At 46.0% G+C, this 14,287-nt stretch overlaps 1 protein-coding gene across 4 annotated transcripts in view; it reads right to left on the minus strand.

Annotated features, from left to right (window-relative positions):
* Positions 1-14,287, minus strand: part of esrrb (estrogen-related receptor beta) — a 45,536-nt gene that overhangs the window by 5,514 nt on the left and 25,735 nt on the right. For all 4 annotated transcript variants that reach the window (XM_070978523.1, XM_070978522.1, XM_070978521.1 and 1 more), the window contains 3 exons: positions 10,424-10,534; positions 9,748-9,909; positions 848-1,117 (listed from right to left, as the gene is read on the minus strand). In XM_070978523.1, coding sequence (XP_070834624.1) covers positions 848-1,117; positions 9,748-9,909; positions 10,424-10,534 — 543 coding nt within the window. The remainder of the gene's footprint in view (positions 1-847; positions 1,118-9,747; positions 9,910-10,423; positions 10,535-14,287) is intronic.

The raw sequence follows: 14,287 nt of genomic DNA on the forward strand, positions 1-14,287 counted from the left end.
GCCGTTCTCTGCCCTTATCTTCTCTCCATCTCTCCATCTCACGCTCCAAACTAAAGGTTACGCTGAAAAACTCCTGAAAAACTAAGAAATGTCATTTCTGAAACTGTGTTCGGCAATACCTTACTGTTTCTGGATATTATACCGTCCAGTGTGCATTACTCAGACGGCCGGTCAGGAGAAAGCGAGATATTCTGAGTAATACGCCGGCAGAATGTCTCTAACATTTTCATGTGAAGTCTTCTGGAGACTTTTTCATATACTGTGCTCTCATTTATTTGTTATTTTAGTAGATGGAAAAGGTAAAGGCTTCCCTTATCATTATTCAAAAGTGCATTTTATTTGAGGACTGCATTTACTGTATAAAAGAAATATCTACAAAATCTATTTTTTTTTTGGCAGTTTTTGTTAGATTTCTCCAAATACAATAATACTTTTTCAAATAATTAATTAGAAAAACTGAGAGGGGAATAATAACAATAATAATAATAATAATAAGTGTAATATCAAGCAAAGACTCAACAAAAAATTACTGCATGTATTCCAATGACTGCTCTGTTCCCCTGAATGTAACTCTAAAATATAAATATGATCATAAATATTGATATTTCTGCTTCTCTGATAATATCAACACAATTGTTTTATTATTCTTATGATACACTATGCTATGTAAAATACTTTAAATGATCAAATGAATCATTTCCCATTTTTTTTGAGGCTATTCTCTAATTTTTCTACTGCTTCTTTAAAACACAATTTCATTAAAATGCACATAAAATTTGCTTTATTTAAAAAAATAGTGACACCTGAGTGTTATTTGCGATGCGTCAGTGTGCCGACGACACCTCACCTGAGTTGGCGAGTGCGATGGCCTTGAGGGTGACGAACTCCTCCTTCTCCACTTTGAGCTTCTTGCATTTGCGGACCAGCTGCAGGATGGAGACGTAGAGGTCGAGCAGGCCCGTCAGCCGCGAGTGCTCCTCGTCCATGATGTAGTCCTCGGCGTACACCAGCTCGTCCTCGTACGGCAGCGAGCGGAACACAATGCTGAGGATGAGGATCTCCATCCAGGCGCTCTGCAGTAAACTCATCTGGTCTCCCAGAGAGAGAGAGGAAAAGCCTGGAAGGACAAAGAGGGAGACTGTATGAGGGCAGGAGGACGGTGGAAACATGTTTAGGAATTTCTGCCTTTTTGATTCAGCCAGACTTTTCATTAAAGAAGTACAAGAAAGTAAAGAGAAGTTAAAGAACAGACAGCATTTTGAGTTGATCAGTAATCCGATCGAGTACATGCCAAGGCACATGTTAGTGAGTGGTGTTTAATTTTAAATGCACGGTGGAAGGTGCTCTTTGAAGCCGGTGTCAGAGCACTTGAGTGGGCTTTAGTGTAAGTGAGGACAGTAAATCGGTGCAAAGGTCCAGGACACACAAAGCCATGTGGTTACCCCTTGTATCCTGTCACACTTCTATTGGTGTGAGGGGGATTAGCACTGAGACACATTCTCATTGGAGGGGTGGAGGACATGACATGCACTGTGTAGCAGGAGGAGGTGACAAGGGGACACACACACAAACACACACACTCGCATACTCACACATAGCAACATGCAGAGACACACCAAACATGTGTCAACCGGGGAAACAAACAGACATACGTGTGCACATGCAGATCATGACACCTATACGTATGCACACATACACAAAGGACACGGGTCACATGGTTCAAGCCCGGCCTGAAGACCTGTTTAAACCCAGGGCCTCATTCTCCAACAGCAGCTGGACGAACTGATGAGCTCGGGCGCATCACGCCGCTGTCATTTCCCCTTCAGCACCTCTACATATGCTCAGAATAGAACATTAAATAAAACAAACTGCCAGATCCCCAAAAGATGAGCTGTGAGAAGCTCAAACAAATTAAAGAGGGTGAAGGCAAAAAGAGAAAGGAAGAGAGAGCGAGGAGCAGATAGCCATCTCATCCCTTTTCCCTTCGTGCTACCCTTCAGCTGTCAATAAACTGCGTGAACCCCCCCCCCGACTCTCTCCCCTCCATCTCCTACTTCCCCTCCTCCTGCACAGCATGCCTGCAGGCAGCCCATTCTGACAGCATATTAGGCTCTTCAGCTCCGCCCCTGATTAATATGATTGCTTTTACAAGTTTGCTGCTGCCACGCCAGCTGCCACCGCGTGATTAAGAGGCGATAGATTACAGTATTGACCAGGGCGCTCACCGCACCTATGCCCCACGTTTTCTCTTCAATATAAATGATCTCACTGGGGTGCAGCCACCAGCCTGATGTTTATCTCCACCTGCCAGGACACCGCGAACGCACACGCACGCATACACACATGTGAGAAGAACAAGAGTCATGATGAGGAGGCGTGAGAGAAAGTGAAAAAGAAACAGGACGAAGAGAGAGAGAGAGAGAGAGAGACAGACAGAAAGAGGAGAAGAAGAGCCAGGGAGAGTAGCACCTGAGTGTTCAATTTCCCTTATCGTGGTGATGACCACTGCAGAGGAAGAGCTGCAGGATACATTAATTAACAGATTGTGATCAGAATGTGAGGGCCTTCACATTTTGAAGGGGAATCAATAGTCAGTAGAATAGAGTGCTAACAGAAAGGTGCTGGCACCCGGCTGGACCGGTCAGAGGTCTGAAGAGCCCAAATTAGACCCAACAAAGCAAACTGCCGAAAGCACTCAAAACACTTGACTATTATCAGCGGAGGCAATAAGCCATATTTTGTAAAGGCATCTGCCATTACACATATCCAGACTGCATCTTCAAGTCTTTTGTTGTGTTATTTCCTTGTCTGCATACGTGGCCATTAAGTCGGACAGAATGTGGACTGGCCGGAGGGAAATTGTCATGCAAGCATGGACGCGGTCTTGATTGCCACATCAGGTTGGCATCGCAATCGCAGGCGAGGCTTTGTCTAGCCTTTTAATGCCAAGGAGGACTGAAGCGGAACTAAAGCGCTGCTCCCAATGTGACAGCCCATGTGAAGGCCTTGTTCAGGGCTTGTTGGAGAGGCTTTAGAGTTGTTCTGATACAGCAGACACCTCTCAGCCATATGCACACATGCAGCCCAGCAGCCTACAATTACCTTTGACGCTAAAAGTCCTTGAATTTAATCCAGTGTTGTGAGATGGAGAGGTGGTGTTTTTCCCCTGCTCCATCCCCTCTCTTCAGGGCCTAAATTATCGCTCCAAATGGGATCTCGTGTCGTTGCCTTGCCTTTTTCCACTCAATTTAATCGAGTAATGAAGTGACTTCCCGACTCCGCAGGTCACACTGCGCTCCGGCCGCCGCACTCTGAAGGTGGCCCGGTTAAGTGCCGTCGGAGTGGGTGATTTCCTCTAATGAAATATCAATATTTACATCTTCATTTCCAGCCCACTGCCTTGGCGGGGTTTGACCAAACATGACACAATATTGACCAAAATCAGAGAGGCCTGTCTGCGCGCTTGAAGGGCCTTTTCCACTCCACTGCTGAGTGCACCGGCAGATTTCTGCCTGAAAGTCTTTGTGGCAGGAATGCAGAGATAATAACAATGCAGAGTTTGTCTTTGTTCACTTTGACTTAAGCACCCTGCTCATATAGCGAACATATGTCTCAAAGGGATTTTCTCTTTCAGAATTACAAGACGTAAATCACGTTCAATTCAATTTCAAATCAGTTCTGCAGACAAAGGGAGAAAAGTAAATAAAGGTTACAATAAAATGACACGGCAGACCGGTGACCACCAACTTCATCAGCACACCATCATTCGTAGCTCAAAGGGTGAAAGCAAGACCACTAAAGACCAACAACAGAAGCCAAAACCATCTCTCTCCCTTTATCTCCCAAAAGCCCAGGGCTGCGGGCAGGAGGGGGCAGCCCAAACCCACAGACGGCTGCTTCAAACCCCTCGCAGAGATTAATCAGAGCGCCGTTTCATCTGCCAGAGCACAGGACGGTCCTAAAATGAAATGCTGGAGATTTCTGTTGAGCTGGAGTTCATATTCTATTAATTTATTATTGTTTCCCTCTCCCCGAGGGCCATTAGCGCGGGTAATAAAAAGAGATGTAATTACGAGGCACGGTGGCCCCCTCCAGCTGCAGCCCCCTCGTAACTCACCCTCAATCAGACAACAGAGCAGACAGAGGGAGGGAGAGGGACGGGAAAAAAATGGCAAGAGAGAGGGAGAGAAATGGTGGATAAAAGAGAGGAGAAGATATGGGCCAGAGAGGAGAGAGATAAGGAGGAAAGAAAGAGAGCAGCAGCAGTGAGCGAAAAGGAGACCGAAGCATGAGGGGGAAAGGAAGAAGGAGATAGAAAGAGGAAAGAGAGTAATTCTGGCTGGACAGCAGCTGATCTATCATGGCTAGCTATCAGAAGGACAAGCAGGCCCTGAAGACTTCTGCCCAGCGGCAATCTCACCTCAGCCAAGTCAAGTGCTCTCCGGGCTCCAGTTGGAGTAAAACTGCCCCTAACAGGACCCCAGGGGTTCAGCACGTCTTTTTTCGCTAACCTCAAACTGAGCTGAATGATCATGCTGCCATAAGCTTATTCTATATCAAAGCTTTTTTTATTTTAGATGGGAGTTTAAAAAAAAGAGGACAAGAGGAAAATTTATGCACCTCTGATTTGTATAGATTCCTCTGATCTGGCAGAGTGACATGTTACTGTGTAAGATGTATAACCAAAACAGGAATGAAGGGCAGTTTTCAGCAGCTTCGTGTGTGTGTGTGCAGCTGCCGCCCATGATTCTTCTTGAATTTACATGACAGCGTCAGGAGGGCCCAATCAATAGCAGCTTGGTAATAAATTGCTGTGCTTGACATTAATAATCTGACCTGAAGTTCGGCGACATGTACAACACAAACAGCCCAGTCTGCTGTTTGCCCCCCTGACACTGATTTGATGACACAAAGCCTGCTTTCATATTGGACCAAATCATGTCAATACAAACTAAACGAGGTTGCTGAAAATTAATCTTGTTTTTCTCAGCTTCGGCACTCACTTTCCAGAGAGTCGGCTATCTGCCTTCTTTCAACATGATAACCAGCCCATTATCCCATGGTAAGTAGCTGGGGAATGGGTGATTTGACCAGTAGCCTGTGAACGCTATGATCTTGAAGAACGTTAAATACAGTAATCCCCTTGTTTTAATCTGCACCCTATGACCTCCTGACCCGAGCAGAGGAGTCTTTAGCCCTCCCCAGGGCCCCACTGCCCAATACTGACGTTACATATATCTGTACAGCCCTAAAGAGCAGGACGAATCAGGCTTTAATCATTGCCGTAATTACACATAATTTATCTCCACTGCCATCACGCTACATTGCTTAATGAGGGATGGCGCTCTGCTGACGATCACTTAAAGGCACATCAGAGTATAAAATTTCCTGCAGAACATTTTCTGTCAAATATGATGCAAAATTCTACACAGCTGCTTGATCCCGTCGTGGGATTTTCAACTTGGTGACAATAGGAGCAGTGCGCATGCATAATTGTAATGCTGCATGTACCTGCTCATGTGTCACAGTAACTAAACAAAGCCCTCCCCCACCTGCCTGGCAGATGTCCCTTTCCTGGCCCTGCATACTCCTGACTGCCTGTCGGCCTCCAATACGCCCCCATCTCAATCTCCCTGCAGCTTTTCCGCCTTCCTCTCGCTCTCCTGCCTGGGTTCAGGCCTCAGCATCCACCTGATTGCTCAATCTATCTTTATCTCCTGTGTTGAAGCCTACGTCAGAGGGTAAATTGAATATACTAAGAGCTGTCTGTTGGTGTCTATATTTAATAAAGTGCACTGATGAGGTGCTGATTTATTGCCGGGCAGTATTCACACTCTATTACAAGGAGATTACGCAGCTTGAGTGGGATCAGGCGGGCAACACAGTAAGTAGATTTCACAATTTAATGGCAAAGAGAAAACAGGAGCCCGCAGGGGGCTGGAGGAGGGTGGGCTGACGGGTGGGTGGGTGGGTGATTATGGTGGAGGGTTGAGCTGACACAAACACGACAACATACAAGAGGCGCGATCTCTTTTTAACATCGCTGCCTCCATGCTAACAACAAACACGCCAGGCGGTTGTCTGTCAAATGCGGATCTGATGAGCTGCAATAAAGCAGAGATGATGAATATTCCCAAAACGCCTGTAATGAACAGAACAATGCAAATAAGATGATTTCATCACATTAATCTGGTCTGAATCCAATAATGAAAAATGCAACAACAACATGAGGGGGTGTTTATTTTTTAAAGTAATATTAAAAAATCTAAATGAATTTAAGACCTAAAAACAAGCTCCCAGTGTCGTTTGAATATTTCACATTCTAGGGTCGACATGCCAGAGCAAAAATATGTTTTATTGTGTAGGAGCAAAGCAGCAGCAGCAGCAGAGAGTCAATGTTTGCTTGGCCCTTCAGCCTTACGAGAATTCCCAGCTGAAAACACTCGGGCCTGGGAAGCTGGGAGGGGAGCTGATAAACACAAAACAACGAGTAGCTCTTGTATAAGCAGCATGCGCGGCTCTTTTTACATATGAACACATGGCATTCCCACCGCAGGTGGGAAGGGATGTGGGGTGGCATGAGGCCACAGGGGTCAAGCTGGTATCCCACCAGTCCCGAAGAAGGCAGGAATGCCAAGGTGGTAAACAGGTTCTTGTGTACTGAAGCTGTCAGTGCACTCACTTCCTCTTCAAACCGGACAGAGTGAAACACAGCTTTTTACGGGATGGAAGGGGGCCAGAGGGGTGGACAGTGGACTGCTATGTGTGTCAAAGGTTGTTAGCACCTTAGGAGCAACAAGCCATCTGTCAGCATCCCCCTAACACTGCTCCTAATGACCCTACCCCCCTCAGGCAACAGCCGTGTTAGACTCTGCTTCATGGTGCTATTTGGAGCAGTGACACTCATGTCCAAAAGCTCCACAGTTATGATCAATTAATCAAAGGGAGATTCAGAATGAGGGCAAGGCTGCAAACCTGTGAAAAGGCTTTAGATGTGTGACACCAGCCTTCAATATCTACCTCATTAAACTGAGGTAACGAGCGCACCTGCTCTGACTGATTAACTGTGTTCTTATTTCATCTAAAATCACAGAAAAAAACACTGTAAAACCCGAAAAGTACTTAATGCATGCAAACTGACCTTTCATGCTATGCTAAATAGAGCCGGGATGACAAAGTTGACATTGCACCCTGTAAGGCAAAGATACCATCGACACTAATGACAGAGCTTTGATATCCTCCAATCGCCCTCCAATTAAAACTCAATAGGGCCACTCGATTCCACATTATGCCACTTTTGAAAGGCATTTTCAAATGTTAGCTGAGAATAGGGGAAATTAAAATTCAATTGGGAGAAGGTAAGTGCCAATTTTCGTGACATTTAAATTGTTACATTTGGACTTTAGTTATTGGCCCATCTGTCAATGGCCTAATCAATGTGGTCTACTTCATAATGAACTGTTAATCTTTTTAATTCCATTGCCTAAGGCTGCAAAAATCTATCAGAATGCAATCAGCAGTTCCCCCCCCCCTGTTCCTTTCTTGTCCCGGAGCGGATGGAGGGAGAAATATTGTAGGAACCGAGCATGGTAGGCTGCCCTGGGGTACCGTTGTTGCGTGGAGTGTTAGCGCATGGAGTCTCGCTCAACCAGTGAACCGTCTCTGATCAGGTTCAGCCATGTACAACTCAATTATGCAGCCATTTCATGGCCAGAGGACAACCACTGTCCTAATACAGACACCACCAAAGGGACAGACACAGACCAAGCACTCAGCTGAAGCGGAAGTCTTTATCCTGTCAAACTGTCTTTTTTAATCTAAAATGAGCGATTTTAAAATAGAAGTTAAAAAATGACCAAACATAAAGCGCAGGCACAAGCGTGATTGTGAGCATTCATACAGAAGCAGATCAGAATAATCCACTTAAAGTCTACCCTCTCGCAGGTGCAGCACATAGTTTAGCGCATCCGTTCAGTTCCAGGTACTCGCTCACAGTTGGAACAGACTCTCAGGCTTACTGCCTCAGGTTTTGGGTTAAATGATCATTATCGACGCATTTGGAAAGACAAGTCCTCTGCCGCAATCTGTGGGGCAAATCCCATTAACATTATGAATCTATCCACTGTACAATACGTGTTAGTGTAATCTGATTAGCAGGGCTTCAACACTGTGACTCACAAAATCCGTGTTGGAGTGTACACATTAAAATGATGATGCACTCCAGGATACAAGTTAAAACCTTTAACAATTAGGTTACGTTAAATGGTGGCTAAGAGATTGATTTATGGAGAAAAATCACAAATCTAAGTGTGGATGGCTGTATTAACTACACCTGCTTCAGGTTACTCAGAGGCCTCGGACTACACAGAAGACCTGAAATAATCTCTCTTTTCCCACAGTAAAAGATAAAACATACGACAGACACTCTTTCTACTGTATCTGTAGGTGCGTGTGCCTTAGTGAGTGATGCCTCCATGCTTGCACAGCCCTCACTCAGCAGCCAGCGCAGGAATGTTGTCGTTTTTGTGCGTGTCTGCGACGCCGGCGTAATTTTTGGGTCACAACGATGAGAGTGTGTTATCGGGTCAGTTGTGATCCAGTCCTGACTAAGCTCCTTGTTAAACTCTCAGTGTGCTGACCATGCAGGGCCCGTGGGGAGTGATCCAAACAGTTTAGACGTGTAAGGGGCCGGGGCTGAGGCCAGGGACTGAGAGCATATCCATCTCTAATCTCCTTACTATCAGATCTGTACCTGATTAATACCCCTCCTTCTGAGAAGTACTCTAATACCTTTTCAGTACAAAATGCACCAGCCTGAGGTCAGGTGGAGTCCACTTCACTTCACTGAAAATAAATGAACCTTTTTAGCCCATGAATTAGGAATGAAATTCATCTTCTGAATTAACTGATATGACACAAAGCATGCACACACTTGTATGTATGTGTGTGCGCATGTGTGTGCGAGGCAGACTGTGTGTGTGTGTGTACGTCAGCGCTGTTGTGATGTCGCACCGCTTCCTGCATGCTGACAGCTCCGTGCCTGTCCCAGTCACGCTGATGAAAAGAAGAGGTTATGGAGGTGCCGCTGAGGGACACATTCATTTAGTGTCTTACCCCGCCATGCCTACAGCACTGTAATGTTATAGAGTTATGGGGGTCAAGCTCAAGATCAAGGAGAATCTGCCTTGGTTGCAAAAAAAGAGCGGCCAAACAATGTGTTCTCTGTCAAAATCAGAGGAAAACTCTTGAAGGAAGCAAAATCTCTGCTGACGTGAGGTGTTGTATCCTTAATTCAACAGCCTCTTATAACCTAACACCTCGTCTATCAGAATGCCTATGGGGCAAGGAAAAAACATGATTATGTCCATCAATAATTCAATGTATGTGTGCTTACGTGCATATACGTGTGTGTCTGTGTGTCATTTGACGTCTTGTTTGATTGGGAAGGGCTCCAACTTTGTTCTAAATCTCCCTTGTGATTACAACATACATTGGCACCGGGTCTGCGTCCTGTTCTCCATTCAACGCAGGGTTTTTGGATGCACTCTATTGATTTGTTTCTTGCACAGCTACGTCCATTTTGCACGCCCTCCATCCTCCACGCACCCGGAGGCTGTGTGAGCTACTGTCATTAATTATCTGCGTTCGGGTTAGGGTTAGAGACGGGAGACAGAGGAAAATAAACCTGGCTTTAAAATAAGACCGAGAACACAGGGTAAAAAGATGAAAAGATAATTTGTTTCATACCTGGGATGTGCTTGGCCCAGCCGATGATGACCACCAGCTCGCGGTCGGCCAGGTCACACAGCGTGGTGAGAGCCTTGATGTCGCTCTCCGGCATGGTGGGGTCAGGCATGGCATAGATCTTCTCTGGCTCCGCCACCAACAGGTGAGACACTATCTTTGTGACTGAGGATAGAGGAGGAAGGGGGGGAGGGGGGATGTCAAAGCAAAAGAGAGGTCAAAGTTCATATCACTGCAAAGCTCAGCGAGGCACAGAGATGCACCACGCTGATAAACATTGGACATTGGTGAAATTGTATCACACGGCAGACTGGTGGTGTCGCTTGTTTCTTTCTCTTTGTCACTACGCAAACTAATGGATGGAGCTTGAATTTGTGTGAGTGAAATGAAGGCGCTGAAAGCTCTCATCCCTACAGAAAGCATGCGAGTGGAACGAAATGTTTGTGCGAAACTGTGAGTGTCCTCGAGCACTCTGACATTGTTTAATATCGTTCATCTGCTCAAAGACTTATCACATTTCAGCTCTGACCGGAACAACACCTGCCCTATATTTCTGACCAATGAACTATCAGCTGTCCAAATATGGGAGAGACAGCTTTACCAGTTTTACCTGCTTGTTGGCCTGGCAGAGGAGGGGCGGCGAAGGAGGACAACGGGTTAGTGACGGGGGAGTACTCACGAGGCTTTTTGGTGGGAGGGGGGAGCGTCAAGCCCAGGTACGGGTTGTTTTCTGAGTCCAACCTCCGCTTGTACTTCTGTCTGCCCCCTCGGACGCGGTCCAGACGCACCCCTGGGTTACAAACGACAGGAGGGACATGAGATGAAGAGTGTATTTTTTCCAAACTAGATTTTAAGGGATATCAAATACATGAGAATCAACTAGGTCAAAAAAAAACAACAACAAAAAAAAACAGCTGTAAAAATTCACAAAAGAACTCCTCCATCTATTAGATTAGAACCAAAATGTGGCACGGTGATCAGAAATTACGCCCTAACATATTAGATGATGTGTAAAAGCAGTGCTGGTGTCTATCTGCAGAGTGGCATAAGTGTGTGCGTTTGTGTGTGTGTGAGCATGCACTCCTGTGTGCATGTGTGTGTGGATGTGTCAGAGGCACGGCTGCCTTCCCATATGTGGTCCATGCCTGGCTGGTCTACTGTGACACAGCTGAGCCCAGAGCAGGTCTAAACATATGAATATTTAACGCAGGGTCAATGATCTCACAGACTGGCCCTCTAATTATTTAGCTTTTGGGGTGAGGCAGACTGCATACTAATTAGCTGCAAGCTTCATGCCTCTTTGCGTGTGTGTGTGTGTGTGTGTGTGGGGGGGGGGGGGGGGCTCAGGTGTGTGCTCTTCGGTATCCAGAAAAAGACACTTAACCAACCTACAAGCAATGACATAGTCCCACACACACTGTACAAAACATCCGCTGTCATACTGCAGATAGGTATTGCTTTCCCATAAAAGACCCTTATTTCACCCCTCTTTCACCGGAGTAGCACTGAGGCCTTATCACCCCCAGCCACAGCGAGGGGGCCAGGTTGCACACTGATACTGTAAATGTCAAGCCCGCTTCATCATAACATAAGTTATTTATTATCTCATTATTTGATAAGAATGTTTCCATTTGGATGTCTTTTCTATTCTATTAATTTTGAACATAGTTAAAATATTTCATCTATGCTGTTCTATTTATTTGATACCACCGGGCAGGTACTTGGTTATTTAATGCAATTGTATGCAAACATTTATATCCTGCATCCCCATATTTGGCCCTGTGTGTCACTGTTACCGTGCAGCCTAAATATTTCTGATATCTTAATCCTGTCAAGAGGGAGAATCCCTTCAATTTACCTTGTATGCATAATGTAACCCCCCCCCCCCCCCCCCCAACAAATTTAATACTAAAGGGCGGATGAGAGAAGGCTCAGTGAAATGCTTGCGGTAGAGGAGGAGTTAATTTGTCAGCCGGCCGCGTCCTCTGAGCGAACAACACCCGCAGCCAGAGCACTTCCTTGATGATTTCATCACTTTATAACAGGGAGGACGGTGTCAAACCTGGGCATTGTGTGGCCACTGCAAATGAGCCTAATACAATTTGCCCATCAGCAAGTGCTCTTGGAGGGGATGAGTTTGGATGTGTCCCATGCATGGTGATTGGAGGTCGCTCGGTGAACGGTGAGGAGGTGGGGGGTGGGACAAAATCAGATGATGTAAGATAGAGGCCTTCATTTAACAAAGAGGAATCCAACAGTGGATTTATGCAAAATATCTTCTTGATTTTCTCCACTTATCTTACATGGCCAAAGTCCCTCCCTCTCAAAGTGTACGGAGGAGGGGTCCAGTAAACTGTATCATCATGTAACTGTAGAATAGAGATTTCCTCTACTTATATAAATGATTTGATTCCCTAGAAACACAAATCTGATTAGGATTGTCTTTCAATTTCCTGACACTGACAACCCACTAACCTAATTACCCCCAATTCCCAACGGAGCCTCATCCTTCCCAGCAAGCACCGGGGAATCATCCAATGGCAACTACCTGTACTTTACACACACACACACACACACACACACACACACACACACACACACATACACACACACCATGACAATTTCATTTTTATGTGCAACATATAAAGAAAGATTTTTTTTTTCTACAAAGGTGTCTTGAGAATAGTTTTCAAACACCATCCACTTGCTGCTCGGGATGAAGTGCTTAAAAACTTTCTCCCAGTTCAGCTCAGACGGTACGGTTGCGACTGCAGGGATGGAAAATTCCTCTCATTGTCAAACGTGATGTCACTCCTTTCTACAGTTTCTTCCGGCTCTCCCGATGAGCTCGGCCGCTGCCAGGTGGCTGCGTTTCCGCTCTCCGTGATCCTCTCTGCCGGTTGAGTCATGTGGCTGTGTCAGCCAGCATAAAGCCAGCGATGAAGGTAGATGGGTGCCTCTTTTAATTAGAACAGTCCTGACCATAATTAACAGATGCTGACAGGAATTAAAGCTTGGCACTAACCTGTCTCATTTTACTGTCCAACAGGGCCAGATACAGGCAGAGAGGAAGAGAGAGTGATTAAGAGCAGCTAGACGGATTCGTTCACTCATGCTGTCGGGCACTATGGCCAAGACTTCATAGGGGCCTCTGAGAGGTTCATATGTCCCTTTGGTGGCACCCAAAGCTTTAAGTGGCCTGACTCTGATCGGTCTGTTGTGCTCCCTCCAAAGTAAACAGTAGGTGTGTTATAACTGTGTGAAGAGAGCCGAGCACCACCTCGTCCAAAGTCATCTCACTGTTTTATGGCCCACTACACAGTGCAGCGAGGGTAGCAGTGGGTGAGCTCGGGTATCATCTCTTCAAAGCGGGGTGCAGGGGGAGAGGGCTTTTGGCCAAGGCGGCTGGCATTTGTGCACGGATTAGCACAGGCCTCAGGGTGGGGGCTGGGGCCAGCTGACCTAGGGCTCTTCTTTCTCTCCAAAAACAATAATAATCCCCTTCAGAGCACACTCCTACAAAAGGGCCTGTCTTCACTCACTTTGTGTAGCCGGCCGTGGTAGGGGCCCTTATTTTGAGTCTCTCACCTGTTCTGGGTGTCTCTCCCTGGGGAAAGTGTCAGGATGTCTGGGATGGTTGGCAATGCCAAGGGGGGCTTAGGCGGACCCTATTTTAGCTGGGAAAATCAGAAGGCCACATGGCAAGGCATGGTGAACCTTGCCTTTCAAGGAAGCCGCCCTGCTAAACTGCCGTCAGCACTATTTCAAAGCGCCCCTGTTGCCAGCTTTGCATACTTGTAAGTGCGTTGCAGCATTTTTAATCGCGAGTGGTGATGAGCAAGGGTAGCGGAAAAATTGTCACGCATTGCCCCCCCTCCTCATCTGCTGACCCCAGGAGCTGACACTCTAGTCACATAGTCCATTTTCAGGTTAGCTACAATGTCCCTTGTGAGCTGACATTCCGACTTGTACGGCTAATTGAAAAGAATAAACGGTACTTAAACTACACTTTGGATTGCCCTAAAGTACAGTAAAAACATTTTAAGTTAGGTTTGACTCAGCAAAAGCTTCTTTATTACTCCTGCCATCACTGCATCTCAGGAGCTGACTGTATTTGACTTACTGGTGCAATCGGCCTGTAACACACGTGGTCATTTGCATGTCTAGGATTTCAGGGACCGTACATGTGAGTGGCGTGTGGTTTGTGTGTATGTTCTGTATGTGACTGTGATGGGGCTATTGTGGGATGTGGTTGTTCTTTGCATACCAGTGTGCTGAACAATGAGAGGTGTATTGTATATCAGCGCAGACACACGTCGCTCCTTTGTGCAGCCAACACTTATGACCGTCACACTGTCCTCTTACTGCAAGACAGGTTACTTTCCACCTTAACACATGGCACTGTTACACAGTGAGGACATTGGAAAAAGACAAAAGCTATTGTCTTTGGTCATCGCTGCTGATGTGCAGATAAAAACATATACGTAGCTTCACAGAAATAAAGCATTTTCCTGCACTGGCGCGTGCATGGAAGAGGAATCTG

This window comes from Chaetodon trifascialis, chromosome 14 (assembly GCF_039877785.1).
Source record: "Chaetodon trifascialis isolate fChaTrf1 chromosome 14, fChaTrf1.hap1, whole genome shotgun sequence".
NCBI lineage: Eukaryota > Metazoa > Chordata > Actinopteri > Chaetodontiformes > Chaetodontidae > Chaetodon > Chaetodon trifascialis.